We start from the raw sequence: 22,470 nt of genomic DNA on the forward strand, positions 1-22,470 counted from the left end.
CGTCACGTCCAGTTTTAAAAAACCAAGATGGCGACGGCCAAAAGTCCAAACTTCAGTGATGCTATGTCCGCTAGTTTTTACAGTCTATGCCTAAAACTCAAAAGCACACTTATGCTGAAAAAGAGTAATTTTTAACAACTCTGCTAAATGTTGTGTAGCCTACCTCACAACAGCCTACCCTGACTAATTTTACCCAGCTTGGATTTGTATGGTTTTTTGTTATACCAGACCCTTCTTTTCACACCACTGCGTGTCATGCTGTACAGAGGACATTTTCATCTACCTGTGCAATGAAGACCTTGATGTTATAGATTACATTCAATTAGTAGCAGTGAAACCAGGTCAGATCTCCCTGTGAAGACGCCATCTGGCTCCCTGTCACTGACACACACACACACACACACACACACACACACACACACACACACACACACACACACACACACACACACACACACACACACACACACACACACGTGTGTAGAGGTGAGCTTTTATATTTGGAAGTAGTTCTTAAGATCCATTATAGTTTACAGCGATCACAAGCAGCCTACTTTATTTCAGCATAAAATTAATTTAGCCTTTGTGTAGATTTTTAAAAACATACCAATACATAACACACAAACATTTCATGAGTTAGCTACACATGTACCTGATCATATCAAGGAGTGGGTTGTTGTTTTGGGCATGGTCAATAAATAACATTACGGTACATTTATTGCATTGTATGGTGACAGTGATCTATTTTCTTGTATTTGTAAGCAGACATTTATTCAGATTTCCTTAATCAACAAAGGCGTCCTGGAACACACCGTATTTGTTTGATTGGTCCGTGCTCTTTGAGATGGAACATGATTGGTTGACCAGGCAGGCGCTTGACTGAACGTGGCTACACCACAGCTGGGCACGTAAGTTTGTTCCTCTCGTCGAATAATGTTTCCCTACTGTTAAAATGATGTTTCTCGTAGCGCCCTCCTCAGTGGTTAGGGTTAGGGATATGGTTTGATTCAGATTTAGGTCGGGGGATACACATATAGACGGGGAAATAGTCTTCGACACAACGGTTCACTGTCAACTGCGCCAAGTCAGAAGGAACTAGGCAGAGTGAGAGGAGAAGTAAGTTTGACTGTGCCTTCAAAATTAAAGCAGAAATCGTCTTGTGTTGAATAAAGTTGTATGATAAAGTAGTGGAAGATTCACATTTTGGGAAAACAATTGTTCCTCCACATGTTACTGCCCATGTATTACTCACATATTGCAAATTGTTAAACAATATAGATTTTACTTTGAAAGTTACGACCGGAAACTTGTAATGAGTATAATGAAACCTGTCAGTTGGTGATAGATCGATAACTTGTGCTAAAATATACAAGTACGTACAGAAAAAGTAGTTAACGACAGCTCATCATTGTATTCATAACACCGCTGTCATTGAGTCCGAACGACTCTACGTCCGCTGCCAGCTCAGTGTAGCTTGCTCTCCTCGCCAGGTAAGACAAGCTACCTGCTAGCTCCTATATGTACAGTACGGGCCACCAAACCCCGCTGCGAAATGTAGCAATTTAATTTGGTCTTGCGGACTGACCAACAACCGTTGCAGCAAAAACGCAATGAAATATATTTTACGATTCGACTAGAGTCAGCTTACAATTCGGCATGCGCCCAATACATCAAGCAGCACAGGTTAAAATACAGTTGAATCTGTTTACTGTTTGGTTCACCTGTTATTCCCACCTTAACCGAAGTAGTCACACATTATTACTGCAGAAGGTCACGTTACGGAATACACCAGTCCAGCACTGAGAGGCTCAGGAGGAGCTTCTACCCTCATCATAATACAAATCACTTGAAAATTGATACATGCTAATGAATTACTAATATAATATTTAACTTGAATGAAAAAAGGCTAATGTTTTTTTTTTCTTTCATTTTGCTAATTTAAATCCCTTAGCACTTAAATACATCATAATGTGATGAATTAGACTTAACTGAGAATGTGCTACTGTCTAATTAGATTATCAGCATAACTGTATGTCTGTCTGTCTGTCTTGTTAGGTTATCAATATGGCCTCATGGATTATTCAGATGACTGTGATGGTGCTATCTGTCTTCATCAACAGCGGCCAGGGAAAGCGAGACAAGGTGCTCTACTGCTCTGGTAAGTCACCATGTTTTTCTAACTGAAATGGTTGTATTCAGTGAAGTATTGCAGAGTCTGCTGTTCAACATTTGAATTGCGATCCCTTGTGCAGGAGAGTAACACAAGTATCCTGTGCGACCACGTAACTCTATGCACAAGTTATAATAATATAATAAGTTTTTTTTCTGTCAATTTATTGAACATGTTAAAAAATACAAATACAAACACAAAGTAAAATGTATAATCAAAAAAGAAAAGAAAACTAAATGAGATCATTAGGAACATAAGCAACAAATAAGCTACTCAAATAATATTGTTCATAATAAGTTTCCTGCTTGCTATACTGTTACTTAGCACAGATAAAGGAGACAAGAACTTAGCCCAAAAGGAACTATTGGACAGTAACAAGATTAGGTTTGGGTTATTTGATCATATTTATATCATCCATTCGTGGTTACTCAAGATCGCCAAAACTCAGAAGTAGGAGAGGGTGAGGCGAGTTGTGTCACAGCACGGCAGTGAAATAGCAGCATGGACGACGTAAAAGAAAAATGTTTATGTTTGCAAATAAGTAACATAAGTTATGGTGTAACAAGCCAACAATGTCTCCATTCAGTAGTCTGTCCACCATAGAGCACTGACAAGTTGATTTTTACACTGTAAAATGTCCGACTCTCTACTTATCTTGGTCCCACTCCTTTAATAACCACATTTGAGAGATACCTTTTCAAAAATGCTTACGTATGTGTTTATCTTGTAAAATGAATATTGGCCTATGTCTTATTATATCATTGTTGGATGTTTTTAACTCAAATATTGATATTGATATTGGTCTTGGCCTTAAAAATCCAAAATCAGTCCGGTTTACTAAACATTTTTATCCCAAGTAAGAATGATTCATAAATAAAAGTAGTGTCAATGTTTAAACATCTGTGCCCAATAAGACTATTGACTAAAAATGAATTCATCATTTTGATACTAATCGTTGCTTTGATAAGTTTCAACTAGTATTTTGTGTGCGTGATCGATATAGTCAACAACTCAGTCTCATCTATTAGACAGACATGGGGTTGCAAAATTCTGGTAATTTTCAAAGTTGGAAACTTTCCATGGGAATTAACTGGAATAAACAGGAATGAATGTGAATAAACTGGATATTTTTAATATTGCTTGTTATAATACTGTTAGTCTATAACAGGGAACTTAAGTGTAGTTGAAAAAAAAACATATTGCAGCATAATCTTGGTTAAAACAACCTGATTTAATGCAACTTCAGTTGAATGTCCTCCCTATATTCGTTAATGACATGCAGGCACGCAGTAATCGGCATAGGCTACTACATACTTGCCAACATTTAGTTTTTAAAATACGGGAGTTTTTTTTCTTTTTTCTTTATATTGTTTATATTTTATATAAATTATATATTTTATATTTATATTTATGTTTGTATAAGATGGAGTTTGTATGAATTGCCCAACATTTCCAGGTAATTCTCGTAAATTCCCATTAATTCCCCATTAATTCCCATAATTCCCCATTAATTCCCATAATTTCCATTAATTCCCATGAAAGTTTCCAAATTGGAATGTTTCCAAAATTCCCCAGCTTAACTTCCCATGGAAAGTTTCCGGAAATTTACCGGAAAATTTCCGCCCCTTTGCAACCCTAGACAGACACCTGCTGCCTTTCATCAGACATCTGTAGCTTAAACACCAAGAGAGTTAGTCGTTCTAGTTTATTATGAGTGGCATGCTCACTGTTGGACATGTAGTACTGTTTAGTTACCAAGAAAGAACCTTTTTTTTTACCTTTCCATTTAATGTATTGACAAAATTCCTGACGATGAACCGTCTTCTTGCCGTCACTGAGGTTTTTACCTGTGTTTCCCAGCATGCAAGGCAATTGTGGATGAACTGAACTACTCAATCAGTCAGGTGGACCCGAAGAAAACCATCAACGTCGGCGGCTTTAGACTCAACCCCGATGGAACCATGAAAGACAAAAAGGTACGGGACACAGCTGTGTATGTAAAGATTCCCTCACCTTACCACTAGGGTTGCACGATATTGACGAAATGTGATCGTGCGATATTGATTATGAATATTGCGAACATATGTAAAATTACCAAAGTTATGGGAAAACGCATCAAAATAGATTCATAACAAATACAACACAAGGTTTATTTCAACTGACGGTCATATTGGACTGGTCCAACATGAATAAATAAATAAGGACCATGTCTACAGAACAGGACATGTTCTACTGGTTGGACAGTATAAAATAAATAAAGAGAACAGGACACAACTTTTCTTTCTCTGATTCGTTCTGTTTAGTTGTCTCTATCTATTTCTTCACTTACACTGTCACTCTGTCGAAATATGCACACACGTGGTACGCTCCATAGGGTTTGTCACGTAGTGGACCAGTGCCCTGACGTGCACTAACATGTGCAAGTAGCACGGTAACGGGCCAATGAAATGATGATCATTATATCGTTTCAAGCGAGCTCTAAATCAAACACAACTAACAACGGACGGGACGCAGCGCTCCACAAAATACTGCCTACTTATCGCGACACTTTCAATATAATATTGCGCAGCGTGATATTCGCGATAACGATATTGAGTCGATATATCACGCACCCTTAGTTGTAGTAGTATGCAGGGTTTTTCCCGACTCAGGATGGGCCTGTGGGGGTGGGGGGGACGACTACGCACGTCAGTAAGCATGATCGCTCCGTGTACAGTAAAGGCAAAGAGTCTGTGTTACCTTATTTGACAGAAATCAGTATGCATTTGCCTGTTATTACTGAACATGTGATAAACAAAAATGTATATTATGCTTGAGTAAGTGAATGAAATTGTATTTAAACATTTTTTCTCTCTTAATTTCTATTATTTTGGTGCTGGCTAAAACCTCTTTGGGGGGACGCCACACATTCCTCTATGCAGGAAAAAGCCTGGTATGTAGTGGTTTAAGTATATGTTGACACATCAGCTTCAGACTAGAGATGCTCACTGTTTCCCATGTTATTGCATGTCATTCTTGCATTATATGAATATGTTTCAGTTAAAACTATGCTGGTAATTTAATAGATCCCAGTCATAGGTATTTTTTTCAGTTCATATGCACACACTGGGCTGGCCTCATTCAAAATAAAGCAACGCTTAAACATTGTACTGTAATCAGTGATGTGGAGGTATCACTGCAGTCCTTTACTCCTCAGAGTGGATTGATCGTGTGTGTGTGTGTGTGTGTGTGTGTGTGTGTGTGTGTGGGTGTGTGGGTGTGTGTATATACACAGTGAGACTATGGATTCAGGTTCCTGGTCTAATGAGGTCACATCCCACTGGAACCTGGATATCCTCTATTGCCCAGGGACCAGGCTATCATAAGGTGTCCAGCTCTGCTATTGATTTCCTGGCCTTTTAAGTACTGACACTTGCACACAGTAAGTCAAGAGGGCTGAACGAAAGGGCTAAAATATCTTTATTTTAAATGTGCCGCTAGGGGACTCTCAATAAAAAAACAAAATTTAAAAAAACCGATTCTGCTCCGTTAGCATTGAGAACTTTGTAAGTGTACAGACGGTTTATTAAAAAGATAGTTTAGAAAGACAGTACCGTTCACGTACACAGGCGGGCGCCATTTTGGGAAAACAGTCACAATCTGTCGAACGACGAACGCCGTGCAATGTATTTTAATCAACAGATATAATTCATGCATTTCCATGTAATGACATTTCACAAACGTAATTCCTATCGACCCACTGGGAAACCACGGACCATGGGAGATTTCAAGTGACAGTTCAGCTCTAGTTGCACGGCGTTCGTCGTTCGACTGGTCGTGACTGTTTTCCCAAGATGGCGCCCGCATGTATACGTGAACGGTACTGTCTTTATAAACTATCTTTTTAATAAACCGTCTGTACACTTACAAAGTTCTCAATGCTTCGGTTTACAGGTAGGGAGCCTCATTACGCTACCGTGGAAGTGTGGTGTTTGAGCCTTGTTAGTGGTATAGAAATATCGATTTCTTTTTACTTTCCTCGTGCCCCGACGGCTAGCGTTATAAGCTAATTAGCGGTTTGCGATAAAACTGGTCACATTCGATTAGCATGAAAACATATCCCAGAGAACGGTCGACTCGGTACTGTTATGTAATTAACCCCTAGGTTCATTTTGCACCGGATTTGTCCTTTAACGGTCAAACAACTCTGTTCCTCCAATCCGTGTGTACCTTTTAAAAACAGAACAGCGGGGCATATAACGGTGCAACATTCCCGCCTTGAACAAGCTGTGTGAAAGGGGCTAATGACAAAAACAAGCTGAGACTCCACACTGCATAAAGATGTGGTTTTTTTTTTTTTTTTTTTTTTTTTTTAAATCTCTCTATGACAAAAATTATCTGAAGCATTTGAACACCAGCCCTTATGGTGGTTAGTCCCCATGATGGATACTGCATTTATGTCATCCACATCTAAAGTGTCCTTCATGGTGCCATTAATGCTGCTATCTGTGTCATTTTTGGCTTCTCATTAGGCAGTTGTCTAAAGGTGGATTAATTTAGATATGAATGCTAATTACTCTTCTTGTGCCCCCTGTGGGTTCTACTTGGATTTCATTTAATTTGCCCCCCTAGGTGTGTGTGTGTGTGTCTGTGTGTGTGTGTGTGTGTGTGTGTGTGTGTGTGTGTGTGTGTGTGTCATTTTACAGCAAATAATTCCAGTAAACACACACAAGCAAAGGTTATGCTAACATGCTCACTGAATTGACGCTTATGTCATGTATTTAAAAGAATATTTTGAAACTGCTCTGCTGATCTACTAAGGCAAACCCACCTCCCACTCGTCCTTTTTAAATTAATAGTATGACATTCAGGCTGTAAACATGTTTAATTGTGCTGTATAGTTTAGCATTTTTACATGGTTGTCTATGGGGATTGACTCCCTTTTCGAGCCAGCCTCAAGTGGCACCTTCTTGTTGGCTTCATTATTTTCAGCACCAAGGTTGTGGCTTGGTCAGTACACAGCTCATGTATGCAGTGTACCTTGCGTTGGTCCCCTCTCGTTGTTTGGTGTGAGAAATGGACCACACAAAGACCTCACACCACATACTCTTTCTGGAGCTGTGATTTTACACTGTCTCAGACTTGACTTGAGTCTTATCCTCAAAGGACTTCAGACTCGGACTTGAGATGCTGGACTCGTGAACAATCTCTATTGTTAGGAAACGTCTGATGAGCTAAAGCATCCAGCATACAGTACAACAAGGCCCAAACAAGACCTATTTGGAGGTTAACTCTGACTGTCGTTCGCTAGATGTTGTGAAAAGATGAATGAACGTTTTTATATATAGCTATACAGTGTTCTAAGCAGTCAGCAGGTAATACAACACTCCTTGTAACCATGCCAGACTTGAAACCTGACTTGGACTCTTGCTCAACGACTTCTCTGTGAGCATCTCTGTTATACTGAACTAAACCAAACTTGGCAACTGAACCCTTGCTCCATGATTTATTTATTTACTTATTCTACATTTTTGGTCTTAAAAATGTCTTCTCGGACTTTCTCATGGACAGACACCCTGGTTTATATATCTAACAGTGGAGGATTCTTCTTTGTATGCATTACTACAACCCAGATCAGCTTTTCTGGTCAAAAGAGTTTGGGTTGTCATGCCAGGATAGTGTGGTTCCTCCAGAGATGAGCTCCTCCTCTGCCCTTAGCTGACACGAACCTCCACCTGTTGCATTGTTTGGTCAATCAAATGTTACTGAGCCACAGAAGAAGCCAAACCTTGATCCCATGCCCTCCTGGCTCCCTCCTTTTCAGCAGCTTTTGACCTACTGTGAATCGGAGAGGGAGGGATGTCACAGCTTAGATGCCATCAGTGAGGAGGATTTGCAGGTTTTAAGTCTCTGCTCTTTGGCCTCCTCACAGTAGGACTTCCTGGGGGCATGGGGCTGCTCTGTGGCACAAAAGTTAAACCTGCCTGCCGCAACAATGCCACATTTAGGGCCTCCAAAGACATTGAACTTAGTTGGAGCGGTGAGCTGATCTCACAGTGACCGGTGGGAAGTCATGCATTGAGAATGAGAGGATGCACAATGACACGCTGACACAGTGACACATAATATCATGGCACAGAAATGTGACTGAGTGAGGTGACATGCAGTTTTTTTCCTTTTCTTTTTTTAATCCAGAGAGGTTTTGCATTTTCTCTCTGCAGAGAGAGAGAGAGAGAGAGAGAGATTTTAAGGGCAGTTATGTCCTGGAACTGTTTCTCTGTGGGGATTCTGTAAGGGATCATGTCATTGGGCCTCATTCACCAAGCGTTCTTCAGAACAAATGTGTTCTTAAACCCCACTTACGCAGTTTTCCCGAAGATTCTGGCATTCACCAATGTTTTCTTATTTGGGATTTGTTCTTGGGTAAGAACAGAATCTACGCACCCTCAAGAGCACTCTTACGCACAATTGAGAGCTGAAATATTTGCGCAAAGTAAGTAGTTGTATCGGTTTCATCCGTTCTAATTTAAAATGTAACATTTCTCTCCATTTTGTAACTAATTATTTTACACATAATTATACGTTTGTTTTAATAAATACACACTACTGCTCATTTGTAAAGCACTTTGAATTGCCATTGTGTATGAACTGTTAGGCCTATACAAATAAACTTGCTTTGCCTTCAATTCACATCAGTTATGTTAACTGGGAACCCTGCCATCCAATAATAAGTGATCACGCTATTTATACGCCAAGAGTATCTTCTATGTTTTGAAATAAAAATTTGACAAATTTGCCTCAGATTTCAGATCAAACCATTTCTTTTCTACTTCATCGGTTCTGCGCCCTTCTCCGCATACAGTGTTCACTGCATGAGTAACGCATTCCATGCATCGGTTTTATTTGCTGCTTAGTATGCACTGCTGACTACTAAATATGATGTCTCGTATTTCGCTAACTTCTTGCAGCAGTACCTCCACTTCAGAATTACTAAAGTTTTTCTTTCTTTTGGAGTCGAGGCCTCCACCGTCTTTGCCACGTCTTTTGGACATTTCTCTAAGTGTGCACACGGCCCTGCCATCTCATGCCCTTTTATGGGAATTAACGGGGTGTTTATCTATGGGAGCAATGGGCACAAGCTTTCAATTTGCGAAGACATTGGGATTCATCATTCTAAGAACACACCTGTGAACATCGTCATGAATCAGATGTAGACCTTTCTTAGGGACTTTCTTAAGAACATATTTAAGAGAAAACTTAGGAAGATATTGGTAAATGAGGCCAAATGTTACTGGGGGAACAGTGTGAACCTCTGTACACCCTCCAAAGGGAAAACACTAGGGTCGTGTATCGTTTAGGTTGTTTCCCATTACCAGTGATAAAACGATACTTTTAAAACGGTGCCGGTGCCTGAACCGATACTTAAAAAAAGAAAAGAAAAGAAGAGCACAAATTAATATTCAGTGACATTAAAGAACGGCTTGTTTATTGCTAAGGCCACATGGTAAAATTTAAACAATTTATTTAAAATGTATTAGCAATAACTTATAACAGTAACTTATTTCACCAGTCAGTTGCTGTTAATTGACAAAATGAAGAACCATTAGATGGCAGAAGGGTATTTTACAATAACTTTGAATGCACCACGAGCTTACAAGTTGCAGTTTAACGCACCATTGAACTCCGTCGGTGTTGTTTCTCCGACAATTCCCACAGCATCAGTGGCCATGGTGCAGCTAGTCTCCTCTGTGTCTTTAGCTGTAGACTGTTGTAGTCCCGGTGTTGGAATCCTTTCCAGTGAAATACAGCCACAATGTTGGACCGTTTTAGCTTTCAGCATTTAAGCTGTGTTTAAGCCAGCAATTAGCTAGCGCTAGGCTAATTTTACCTGCTGCCAAGTGTAATGTTAAGTAGCGTCACGTGCAGTGATGCTTCTGTTGCCTTTAACGTCCACCGGAGTGCAGAGCAGACATTTAAGTGGCACCGAATTGAGGCACAGCAATTTGAGTTGTCATTCGGTCCAGTAGATACCGGTCATTTGGAACTGGTGTCATATTGGCACCGATGTGTGGTTTGAGTGGGAGTTACTGTAAGCTGTAACTATTTCTTGATGAGCTAACCGTGTATCCATTCACCCATTACACTGTAGTCTCCAGCTATAGTGTGGGGAGCCAGATACGGTTAGTGGGTACAGGTTTTGGTTTTGATCTATGCAGAGGCACAACGGTACCAACCTGGCAACCTCACTGTGATGACAACACGTCAGGAAGCGGCACACATGCGATGGAGGTGGTCCAGAAATAGTTCCAGCAAAACAAAAAAAGTTGTTTTTATGTTCCCGTTCGGAATAAATTAACCAGTATAAACAAGATACAACACGTTAGCTTTAGAGGTCTTTCTAGGTGTATTTTTGAACTTGGGAGGGTGAACAGAGCATCACACTGTGCCTCAAGATCCCAACGACCAGCAACGACGACATGATCCATCACTGACTTCCCACTGAGAAGTTGTACCAGCGTGTAACTACTCCTAAAACCAACAATTTTAATTTCCTTTTGACAGAGCCAGGCTAGCATTATCCCCCTGCTTCAAGTCTTCATGCTAATCCAAGCTAACCCTGCCCTGATTCTGAATTGAGGTTGTGGCTAGAAGGGATACAGCTACGGCGACGACGGTTAAGTTTAGGTACCAAAATGACGAGTTAAATTTAGGAAACTGAATGAATGAACACGTTTCCTGGGTGAAAGTATTAAAATTATTATATTAGATTAGATTTATTCATAATTTTGCATAACTTCTGGATGTAGCTGTATCCCTTATAGCAACAACCCTGAATTGATATTTATATGCTCATCAAACTAAACCAGCTAATCTTATTTCCCCAAAATGTATTATATTGTATCTATTGCTTTTAAGCACTGTGCCAGGCGTCCCCTGTTCTCCATCCTCCATCTTTCAAATCTGCAAACATGAACCAGCTCTAGGCTATGGTTTAATGCTATTCTAAGGACGCATATCATTTACAGTCAGAATTGCCAGCTAATTACAAATCGCTTCAATATTTCTCTTGTGTCATAATGAAGTGATATTATTATCATCAAACCTTTATTGCGGACATTCTTATCAACTAATCCCTGCCTTAAACGGCATAATGGTTAGAAATGACATTTCAGCTTCTCCTTCCACTCGCAGCTTTGATGACAATATCATTATTATTATTATTAATTTATGGGTCTTCATTGGCCCATAACACCAGGACAATGAATTTGAAAGGCCCCTGTCCACAGCGGTGCAATAATGGCTCCCTATCCAATGGGAATTGAATGGACGATAGCATCCCTGAGAAGCCTATTCTCTGGCCCAACCGGTCTCTTCCCCCCACCGCCACCACCGCCCCCCAGCCCCATTCTTCAAACAACGCTGTGACTGACAGCTCCCTTTCACAAGACTCCGACTGGCAAGGAAGGGGTTTAATTCCAAACCATTTTGTAGCATGGCATGATAAAGACTCAGCCCCAAGCACGGGCTGAGATGGACCGACGTGGTTTTATTGTCGGGCAGGGGGAGTTGTCCTTTTTAATGGTGTTTGGATAGAATTGAGGATTCAGTTTGAGTTTAAATTTCGAACTCAGTTTTATTAAATTCATATACATGATGAGAAAAGACACCTTTGAGCAGTTATGAGATGTCCCACAGTTCTTGTATAGTTTGATGATCATATGATGTCAGACAATAACAATACAACCCAAGATTTGATCTGCTTATTAAGCAAGAGGAGGACACTTAACTTTCTACCCCACTCCATGTACCTGACAGCTAAAGTACTAGCTGTCTTCTTATAAAAATATAAACTGTAAATTATAGCGTGGTCTAGACCTACTCTATAATCTGTAAAGTGTCCCGAGATAACGTTACGATTTGAAACTATAATGAAGTTGAATTGAACTGAATAAAAATGATGCATTGTTATAAATGAAGAATGAACAACACTATATTAAGTATTTCAAATTAGCTTCAGCCTGACCAGCTACAACATGTAAGTGATACTTACGTAATGAAGCATCAATAATAATAATCATATAATACATCATAATATAAATCCCTGAAATGGGTAATTTTCCATTTGAGTACTTTTTATAGTTATATGTACATATTGCTGATTAACACTAGTGGACTTTTACTGTGGACAGTTTTTATTTTTTATTTTAAATGCAGTACTTTTACACGAGTAGACATAACTACAAGACATGAAAGACTCAGTCAACAATGAAATGAGATGAAAAGAAAACATGTCACACTCACAAGAGGTCATTAGTTGTAGTTTGTTTATTTTTATATATATATATATATATATATATATGTATATGTGTTATCTATACTTCTTTTATATTACAAATTAAAAAAACTACCAAATTGATCTAGTTAAAAAATGCTCTCTCTTTCATTGTATTTGCCTAATCCATAAAATCTGACGCTTTAGCTAATTTCCAAAACCTTCAGATTATTTAAGGCTGTAATCATACCCATCATAATATCTGATAAAGCTTATGTTTATGTATATTTGAGATCTGTCCCATAATAAACATGAATAAAGAGTCAATGGGATGAATCAAACCATCTACCCAGGACTCTCAAAACTCAACGGAATAGAATTCAAATGACATTGTAATTAGTTTTAGGCCAAATGTCATGATATCAAGTACAACCTTAAATTTGAAGATACATTTTGGATTATGGAAACTCAAGTTTGACAATTTAAACTTAATAATTAATAATATGAATTTAAAAAAAGTAAGTAATAATAAATAATGGCCACTAAGCCATCTCCATGACAAATGAGCAAACTCCATCTGCTGATGAAGCCCATAAAATATTAATAAAAGCTAGTAAGCAGACCTTGAGCAAAGATGATTGTGTCCTATGTTTGTAGAGGCGAGAAGATTGGTCCAACAGAAAATTGATCAACAACAATTTTGATTTGGAGCCTAATTGTATAAAACAAATGACAGAAACGGTCCCGGTTCCAGCCTCGCAGATGGGCTGATGTGCTGGAAACTGAAAATCTTTGGTTTTGTGAATGTTGGTAGAACAATACGAGACATTTTGCACATTTGTTAGACCAAATGATTAATTAATTAATCGAGAAAGTCATGTGCACATCAGTAGACAATGAAAACAATCAGCCCCACTCACATCTGTCCCCAAACGACTAGACATTATCACTCGTTTCCCCTCACTTGGTGGATGAAATGTCGCCACTGGTGTCAAAGTCATCACAAGCAGATTTTGATTGATAGGTGAACCTCATCGTCATTGGCCTGCGTGACCTACATCCCTCGGTGCTCGCCCTCCAACCTTTGGCCCCGTGCTGTAACCCATTCTGTTGACCGGCCAACTTCCTTCCTCCTCAGCACAACAGTGTTGTCAAGCTCAAGGGATCCTGTGCTGAATGAATCAGAAGTTAAATAGGTGGGGTGGACCTGAAAGACAGAGGGATTAGTGAACGGGTTTTGACTCTTTTTTTTTACTATGACGGAGCAGAGGAAGAGGCCGAAAAACTGAGAACGCAAAGGAAGGAACACAGATGGCGGAGAGGCCCTTTGTCACTTTGTGACATCTCTGTGTGTGTGTGTGTGTGTGTGTGTGTGTGTGCACGCACGTTTGTGTGTGTGTGTGTGTGTGTGTGTGTGTGCGCACGTTTGTTTGTGTGTGTGTGTGTGTGTGTGTGCGTGCACGTTTGTGTGTATGTATAATGTAATCAGTGGGCTTGGCCCGGAAGGGAACACAGCCAATTCTGAAAAGAGACAAAAGGGGGTCAGGGAATAATATATCTACATTGTTACAAAATCCAGTTCATCTGCAAGATGCCCTCCAACCCCTCCCCTCTTCCTCTCTTCTGCCGCACCCCCCTAAACCTCCCCCTGCCCCCACACCCACCCTGCCACCTTTTGACCAAAAGAAGACAAGGAAGATTTCCTCCTTTGATCATTGGAGGGTGTAGGGGGGGGGATGAATGGACCAAAAAAGAGCAGCAGAAGCCGTGCAGGAGCTGAGAAAATGAGCTGTTTACCCTGCACTTGGCTTCTGTTGAGGCCTCCTGCTTCTCCCCATCTCCTCCACTGACTCCACCCTTCTCAGGAAACCGACCCCTCCCGTTGGCTTTTTCCAACCCTGCTTGGAGGTGTAAAGAGCGCACCACCCCCCTCCTTTCGCCCCCTTTCACCGCCCCATCCTCGCCCCCTCATCCCCCGGGCGTCACCCCTGTCACCCAATCTCCTTCCGGGGAATGGTGGGAGCAGGGCGCTGCACCTGTCTTGACCTGTCTAGACACCACCGCCTCGCTGTTTTGTCCTCGAAAGGAGGGGAGGAAGGGGGGAAGGAAGAGGACGGTGGAGTTTGGATGGAGAGGTGGGGAGGGTATGCGCGCAGGTTAAAAGTCAGAGTTGGAGGTTGAGGTTTGTTAGTGAGGATGGAGAAAACACAGCGGAAACAAGAGGTCACCCAGCTGACCCGCGCTGAGCCCTGTGGTGGAACACAGCTGACACCGGGGCAGCCCACATTCTGAGGACTGTCAACATCAGACTGGTTTATAAAGACTTTTTTGTTTTCCTCAGCATAAGCTAACCATTTTGTGCCATGGCAGTGACACAGGTGCCATTTCAGAAGTGTATTTTTTTAATTTTTTTTTACTATTTTTAGGTTTTAGGTTTTATTTTTACTTTTACCATATTTCCAGTTTGGTCTACGTGGGTTTACCCAACTTTTAGAGGCACGTGTTTGAGTTAGTATAGGAAACATTGTGAGAGTAAGAGGAATGTCACATGACCAAAGATCCAGGCCTGGCTGGAACCCAGGACACTCACTCTACCAAACAGCTCAAAATCTGGTCTCCATGTTCTCTCTCTCTCCCCCTCCCTGGTCTCTCGGTGGTGTGGTCAGGTACCTCTCGCTCGCTCCGAGACTCACCTCAGCGAGCTCCTGGAGGGGGTGTGCAACAGCATGAGCGACTATGCCCTCCATGTGGACCCCGACACCCAGCACAAACAGTACATGAGGTTTGCTCCCAGGAGTAGCGGGGCCACCGGGGACTTCCCCGACTTTAAAAATTTCCAGTTCGACGGACCTGAGGCATCCAACTCCATGAAATTCGCAGTGAGTAAAAAAAAAAAAAGAAAAAAAAAAAAGAAAAAGTGCATAATTAAACTGTAATATATAGTGTATTTGTACTAGAGCTGTAATCCATAATCATAACTGTGTTATAAGGAGGCATTGGATCAGGACAGGTTGACACCAGCTTAATCCTTCACTAAGTTTGTGCTTAAAGTTCTTGCTAGGTTCTCAGTAACTAGTTACCTTCAAACTACTCATTGACTAAATTGGGTTGATCCATTAAGATTGAAGGAATGTCTTTGTTGTGGAGACCCTGTGTGAATTGGTTGCTAGGAAACATTTATGGCACTGTCCAATCAGAAGAAATCAATGGCGTAAACAGGAAGTGCAAGGCAGTTGTAAAGCTACTGTAGCAAAACCTCCAAATATATAGTTGTTTATAGTTTTAGAAGGCCAAACTATTTAATTAACTCAACTGCCAATCCTTTTTAAATGTAGGAATGATTTTATATATGTGTGTGTGCGTGTGTGTGTGTGTGTGTGTGTGTGTGTGTGTGTGCGTGTGTGTGCGTGCGTGCGTGCGTGTGTTTTTTATATAGTTCAATTTATGTCAGTTACCGAACTTCATTTTAGACCTATAGAAAAATCTTTAAAAAAAGGGGAAATAATTGTTACACATAGAAATATTAAAACAACACATATCTAAGAAATTAGAACTCTCAAAATTGAACATATACTTAAAAAAAATATATATCTTTTTTTTTTTTTTACTTTCAAGTCTCTGGGAGTCTTTACTGTCTAAAGTTCCATTGCCCTCATTTCAGATCCCACGTGTTGCAGTATAACCTCCTTTACTTTTTCATCTAAATGTGTCCCATTTTAGCAAGCCGATTGGCTCAGTCGACAGTTCCACCTGCAGTCAGTGGGTTGAAAAAAGTTGACTAGTTCGTTTGGGCCAACCTGTTTGAATTTGGTGACGTGTCAGTGTCCACCTCGCAGGAGGAGTGACGTAAAGTATTGGTAGTGTTATTTATGAATGGGACAAAAATGTGGATTATGTGTCCTGTTGCAATAGAACATGCTGAGGGCTTTCACTGTGATCACATGTTACAGTAACTAATCCAAAGATGTTCTCCTCCAGAATGACTCGAATACAACTTGTGTTTTTTGTGAGGATTCATTCAGATATTGCTCATCACATCAAGTTAACACCAGAGAGCAGTTTTAATTATGTCGTCTTCATTCTGTATGTGACAGGGTCAACGTAACATCCTTTCTAGTGGAATACATACACCGTCTGTAAGGCCAGGTCCTCCTTACCTCTTTAAATTAAAACCATTTAAAAATAAAATAGATCTATTAAAATCATGCTTGGATTAGGACCGTTCAGTGAATTTGATAAAGGTTCTCCGCGCAAGAAGAAAAAGTGAAGTAGAAAGGAACAGAACCACCTCAAAGGCTTTCATTTTTCCTTTTATCGTCTTAATTTGGGTTAGCGGGATGCTTAAGATTCATGGCCATATGTAGTTTGCCATACCATACATCCTGGTTATTGCAGACCGACCTGAAAACGACCAACGTTATCAAAGCCCAAGCTAATTTAATGAGCTTGAGCTAGATTTAAAATGGGAGCTGCGTGTGCTTTGTTTTAGGATTCAGGATTGACTCAGCTTGAACCTGATCTTGCTGCTCACTTCATTTAATACATAGATGCTAAAACAAGTGTTGCTTTTACACGTTGCAGGTCCGGTGGCTGCTTTTTTTGCGCAGGTTTTTGAAAGAAATCACAACAATCCAAATTCTTTCCAGGACTAACTGCTTAAAATCAATGAAATAATAATGGAGTCTGAACTCCTATCAGCTTGAAGTAAATACGAAGCTCCCAGTGAATCCGAGGAGTTGTGCTTTAGCGGCGCGACCGTGGAGTTGTCAAAATGGCTGAACAGTTTGGCAAACAGAAGGGAAAACATGGCCACCGCCCTGCAAACGGCGTGACCGCCATTGTGCGAATAAGACACTGTGTGTGTGTGTGTGTGTGTGTGTGTGTGTGTGTGTGTGTGTGTCTTGTGTTGTGTATGCATGGCCGAGCCGCCTCAGCTCTGTTTCCCCCAGGCCAAGTCTTTTTCTCGTGTTTTTCCTCTCAGTGTGAAGCCGTGGTCGAGGAGCTGGAGGATGATATCATCTCTCTGTTCAGCCAGGACGTCGAGCACGTGCACGAGGAGTTATGCAACAGAGTCTCAGGTACCACCGCTTCTCCACACAGATATGATGCAGCTCTTTGGTTTTTACGTTCATCCTCCCCCCCTCCCCTCACACAGGATATCTGTGTCACGCCTCACATCCACTGGAATCACTTTGTCTTTCTTTCTCGAGATCAGAGTCATTTTTTTTGGAAAGTGACCCCACTTGCTTTGTTGTAGTAAAAAAACAAAAAAAACATTTGAAATCCGGTTTGCTCTTTTCTGCGTTTCCCTTTACTACGACATACGAAGATGACTTTCCCATCTGTAGTCCATTTAACCCTGGTGATGTCCTCGGGTCAAATTTGACCCGTTTTTTAAAATGTCTTTATCTGAAATATGGGTTTCTTTATAACCAGATGACCCCCAAAATAACATCCCTACAACGCGCTTCGCAAGTCAAAGTACTGATCACTACTTTCATTGGATTTTGAGTTTTGTTTCATTCAATTTTTTTACAGTATCCTGACTAAACTCTGACATACGCAAGTCTGTGATTATCCATCAACATGCAGTACGTTCCTCTAATATTAGTCAGGTTAATTAATCATTTCTGCTCTTTTTTTTTTAACAAAAACAATAGGTATAATTTCCTACACGAGGTTAATTGATCATGAATTCCAAAGAAAAGTGTGAAAGTATTGATAATAAGTTGGTGTTAGTGGCGCATATACTGGTGGTAGTGAAAAAAAGTGCCAATAGTCGGAAAAAGCGTCAAAAACGTTGAAAAAAAGTGCCCCAAAAAATGGACGATTGTGGCGTTTTGCTTGCCCTGGGCCATCAGGCAACCCTTATTGTTGAACCCTGTATATGCATGATTCAGACTCTGGTTCCAAACCATTGAACGCCATGCATCATGGTGCTCTGTGAGTTATTTCAGGCGATGAGTCACGGACTCATAATTACTATATAATTATATTATATGTAACGTACAATACAGTTGGGTAGTTTTTGCATCCAAAAGTCGAAAAAAGAGACAAAAACATTGACGAAAGTACCTAAAAAAAATGGACAAAAATGTCCGGAAAAAGTGTCAAAAATCATCGAAAAAAAGCTTCCGAAAAGTGTTCATTTTCTATTTGGACCCTAGAGGACAACAAGTGCATGGTCTTTTTCCCCCATAAATCAATGCTTTACGTCTGTCTGTGTTTGTTTTTTAGTTTTTTTTTTACAAATGTTTAAACAGTGACGAGGTGATATTTGTGTGTGAAAAATAGCTCAATTCAAATGTTTTTGTTCAAACTATTCATTTTCTATTTTTCTATTTCCTGAAACGCAACGGTTTTGGACATACAAGGTTTTTGCCTGACAGCGGCGGTTATGTAATAGCAGAAATGACAGAGAGGCCATTTGTGAGAATCTGAATCAGCTGAAAGCCAAAAGGTTTTATTTTCAAAGAAAGACATAATTATCCCGAGACATTTCCATAACAAACTCAAACTGTCCACTTTTCTAGAATCGTCTCGATGACCTCCAGCCGATTAAATCTTAGTTTTTTTGTGTCATAAATCAACATAACACAATGTAGCAACGCAATACAAGATTTTCATTCATCCACTAATTATTGTTCACAAGTCATTAACTGCATCTCTCTTGCTCATGTTTTTTTTTTTTTTTGTCTTTCTGTTTTGGATTTCAGACTACTGTGAAGGCAGCAGTAACACAAACGAGGAGTTATAGTGTTTTAGATTCGGTGGATGAAGGCGGGAGCAGCTCTGTTGCAGAGATTACAGAAAAGAGGCCTGCAACTAAAACAGTTTTTGACAAATAATTGACAATCTTTTTTTTCAAAAAAAAATAAATAAAAGAACTAATCTTGAGAAACCATTGTGTGCACGCTGGTTTTTGTCTGAGGCTTGAAATCGATGCTCCTGCACGCCGCGCGCTGACGTCAGACCAGAGGATTGTGTTGTCAGCTGCTGCTTCTCATTGGGTTTTCTGAACAGGGACTGCTTCTTCTCGGGCTGTCTAACCAGAAGCAGAGCTGCAAACCGGGCACATTCATCAAACAATGGCTGTGTTTGGGCTATGTTTGCATGCAGGGGGGAATTGGAAAGCTTTGAGCTGCAAGAAAAAATTGAAATTAGAGATAGCATTCTACATAGTGCTGCAACAATTAGCCAATGAATCCATTTCTCAAGCTAAAATGTCTTAATGTGGTTTCAGCTAGGGCTGCACGATATGAGGGAAATAATACGATAACGTTGTTGAATATCACGATAACGATATTACTTGCGATAAATAAACAAAGTGTTCTCAGTTCTGCTCCTTTCAGTATTCGGCTAAAATAAAACAAATTGCTTTTTGAATTTCAAATGAAAGGAAAGCATTTCCAACATTCTTTAATTGGACAAACTGAACATTAATTTGAATATTAAAAAAAAGTGAGAAAAAAAAAGAAGTGACAGTTACATTTTAAATTGCCGTTTTCTTTCAACAAACACAAAATAAATCTCTTTCGCGATATGTCGCAGCCTGTCGCGATAAGTTTATTGCGGCAGTTGATATCGCAATGACTATAAAAAAAAAAAAATATATATATATATATATATATATCTGCTTGTCTCTGTTTTAAATCACAATTGGACAAGATGAGACATTTGTGACCCAGCCCTTCTCACTATTTTCTGATGTTTTATCAATACATTGAAATTGAAAATTGAGAAATGAATTGATGATAGAAGTAATCGTTATTTGCCAGAATTCTACACCACACACATTCCTTTGTGTTAATTTAAAACATATATATATATATATCATGCAAGGTCTGAGCCTCATTTTTGGATCCAAAATTATAAGATATTTGTGATTCTCTAAATGGTTACGATGAGATGCATACAGGGACAAAAATGCAGAAACCCAAAAGCTTCAGGCTGTGTACGGCGAGCTGCAGCTGTTTGTGAATACACAGGTTTCAAATAGTCAAGTGTCTTCTCATACAAACAGCAGGTGTACAGACTGGAGCTAAGAGCAGAAGAATCCATTGTCTGATTGGGCCAGATACAGCAGCAGCTGGTTGATGATTGGCCAGAACATTGTGCATTGATATGCTAAAGGATGCACGTTCCACAGGGGAAGCATGTTCGGAGACGGAGAGAGTGTCATACTGAAGCTCCTCTCAGTATATTCAAATGTTACTCAGACATTTTCTATACTTGGCTGCATTTTAAAGGTTGGTGTAGCGCTGATAAGATTAGGTCACGGCTGATGGAAACATGTTTTGGATTGTGTGCTCACTCTTTCATGAGGTGAGGTTGTGGAATGTAACTAAGTACATTTACTCAAGTACTGTACTTAAGTACACATTTGAGGTACTTATACATTACTTGAGTCTTTTCTTTTCATGCCACTCTCGCTACATTTCAGAGGGAAATATTGTACTTTTCACTCCACTACATTCATCTGACAGCTTTAGTTACTTTACAAAATTCAGATTTTTGCACACAGAACACATGTTTATAAAAGACGATGTTTTATTATAAATGAATCTACCCAACAATATATAAGTCCAGCTGAAACGATTAGCCCATTAAACACGTAGTTGATTGACAGAACTGTTTGGATCGTTTCCAGTTTCTAAAACGGGAGGATTTTTCTGCATTGAATACTTATACTTTTAATACTTTAAGTACATTTTCCTGATGATACTTCCATACTTTTAATTAAGCAACATGTTTAATGCAGGACTTTTACTTGTAACAGAGTATTTTAACAGTGTAGTATTACTACTTTTACTCAAGTAATGGATCTGAATACTTCTTCCACCGCCGGTGAGGTGAAACCTCCATCACCACTGAGCAGCCAAACTTACTCTCTATGGCTGCTATGGATGGCTCAATCTGCCAAATTATTATTAATTTTGCGCAAGTTTAAAAATAATTTAAAACTCTTAACATGAATTCAACATATTAGCAAATATAAATCCCCTCTGATGACAATCATACTGGCCTATAGGTAATGTAGTCACTAAAATAGCCATTCACAGATACAGTTAATCCTCAGGATTTACTGTGGCACATGTAGCCTATGTGTAACACTAAGGCCTCCTGCACACTGCCTGCGTGGCGGCTGCGTAGATTTTTCTATGTCTTTACACACCAGAAACGTGTCTGACGCGGCGCTGTTGCTGCTGCTGCTGCTAGCCTCGTCTGTACACCAGGCCTGCACGATTCGGGGAAAAATATGAATCACGATTTTTTTTAGCTTAGAATTGATATCACGATTCTCTGCCACGATTTGTTTCTCACAAAGTGTAATGTTTATTACACACATGAACCATGACTAAACAAAACAAATTGGCAGTACCAAACATAGATTATTTTTTTTTGGCACCTATAGCACATTGCGCATCACCACCAGCCTGTAAACACAGAGGCTTCAATGAAAAGAAGGGAGAGCTTGGGAGCTCTTTAAAACCTTTTTTATACAGTCTATGTTCAAACTCACAGAAGAAGGAAGTAGCGTTTGTGATGCAGTCGGCTCGTAAAATTAAATGAGAATTAAAGTCATATAAAAAAAAAAAAATCAAAGTTGTTTAAAAATTAAATCGTGAATCCAGATCGTGATTTTATAACGTTTAGTCGTGCAGGCCTACTGTACACATGTATGTTTCCCATTGATAAAATGAAATAATAGCGTGTTCTTCAACTTTATTTTGTCAATATTTTTGTTTGCATATTTCGTTCTGTATTGACAGGTGCAATATTTGAAAATCGATAATTATTTATTATTTTTGAATTACATTTATAGCTGCATTTATGTCAAAACCAATAGACTTTCAAACATCAAAATGTCATTTATTAAATGTGTTTGTGTCAAAATGACATAAACACCTTTTCCTATTCTATTTTTCCCTGGAAACCCTTCCAACATGCTCGCGTGTCACGTGAAAAATAGGCCTCGGTCCTATTTCTGGCATGGACGCGTTTTCTGAGACGCCTGAGACGTGCGTGTCACACAGGCAGTGTGCAA

General features: G+C 39.8%; 1 protein-coding gene across 3 annotated transcripts; it reads left to right on the plus strand.

The window, feature by feature from the left end:
• Nucleotides 1–823: 823 nt before the first annotated feature.
• cnpy1 (canopy FGF signaling regulator 1) lies at nucleotides 824–19,324 on the plus strand. 3 transcript variants are annotated; one of them, XM_078264976.1, is made up of 6 exons: nucleotides 824–908; nucleotides 2,056–2,158; nucleotides 4,031–4,146; nucleotides 15,089–15,301; nucleotides 17,404–17,500; nucleotides 19,139–19,324. In XM_078264976.1, the coding sequence occupies exons 2-6, from the start codon at nucleotides 2,065–2,067 to the stop codon at nucleotides 19,177–19,179; spliced, it is 561 nt and encodes a 186-aa protein (XP_078121102.1). In that variant the 5' UTR covers nucleotides 824–908; nucleotides 2,056–2,064; the 3' UTR covers nucleotides 19,180–19,324. The 3 variants fall into 3 exon arrangements, with proteins under 3 accessions (XP_078121102.1, XP_078121101.1, XP_078121100.1); XM_078264975.1 differs by lacking the exon at nucleotides 824–908 and adding an exon at nucleotides 920–1,116; XM_078264974.1 differs by lacking the exon at nucleotides 824–908 and adding an exon at nucleotides 1,302–1,490.
• The last annotated feature ends 3,146 nt before the right edge of the window (nucleotides 19,325–22,470 follow it).

This window comes from Sander vitreus, chromosome 12, assembly GCF_031162955.1.
Source record: "Sander vitreus isolate 19-12246 chromosome 12, sanVit1, whole genome shotgun sequence".
NCBI lineage: Eukaryota > Metazoa > Chordata > Actinopteri > Perciformes > Percidae > Sander > Sander vitreus.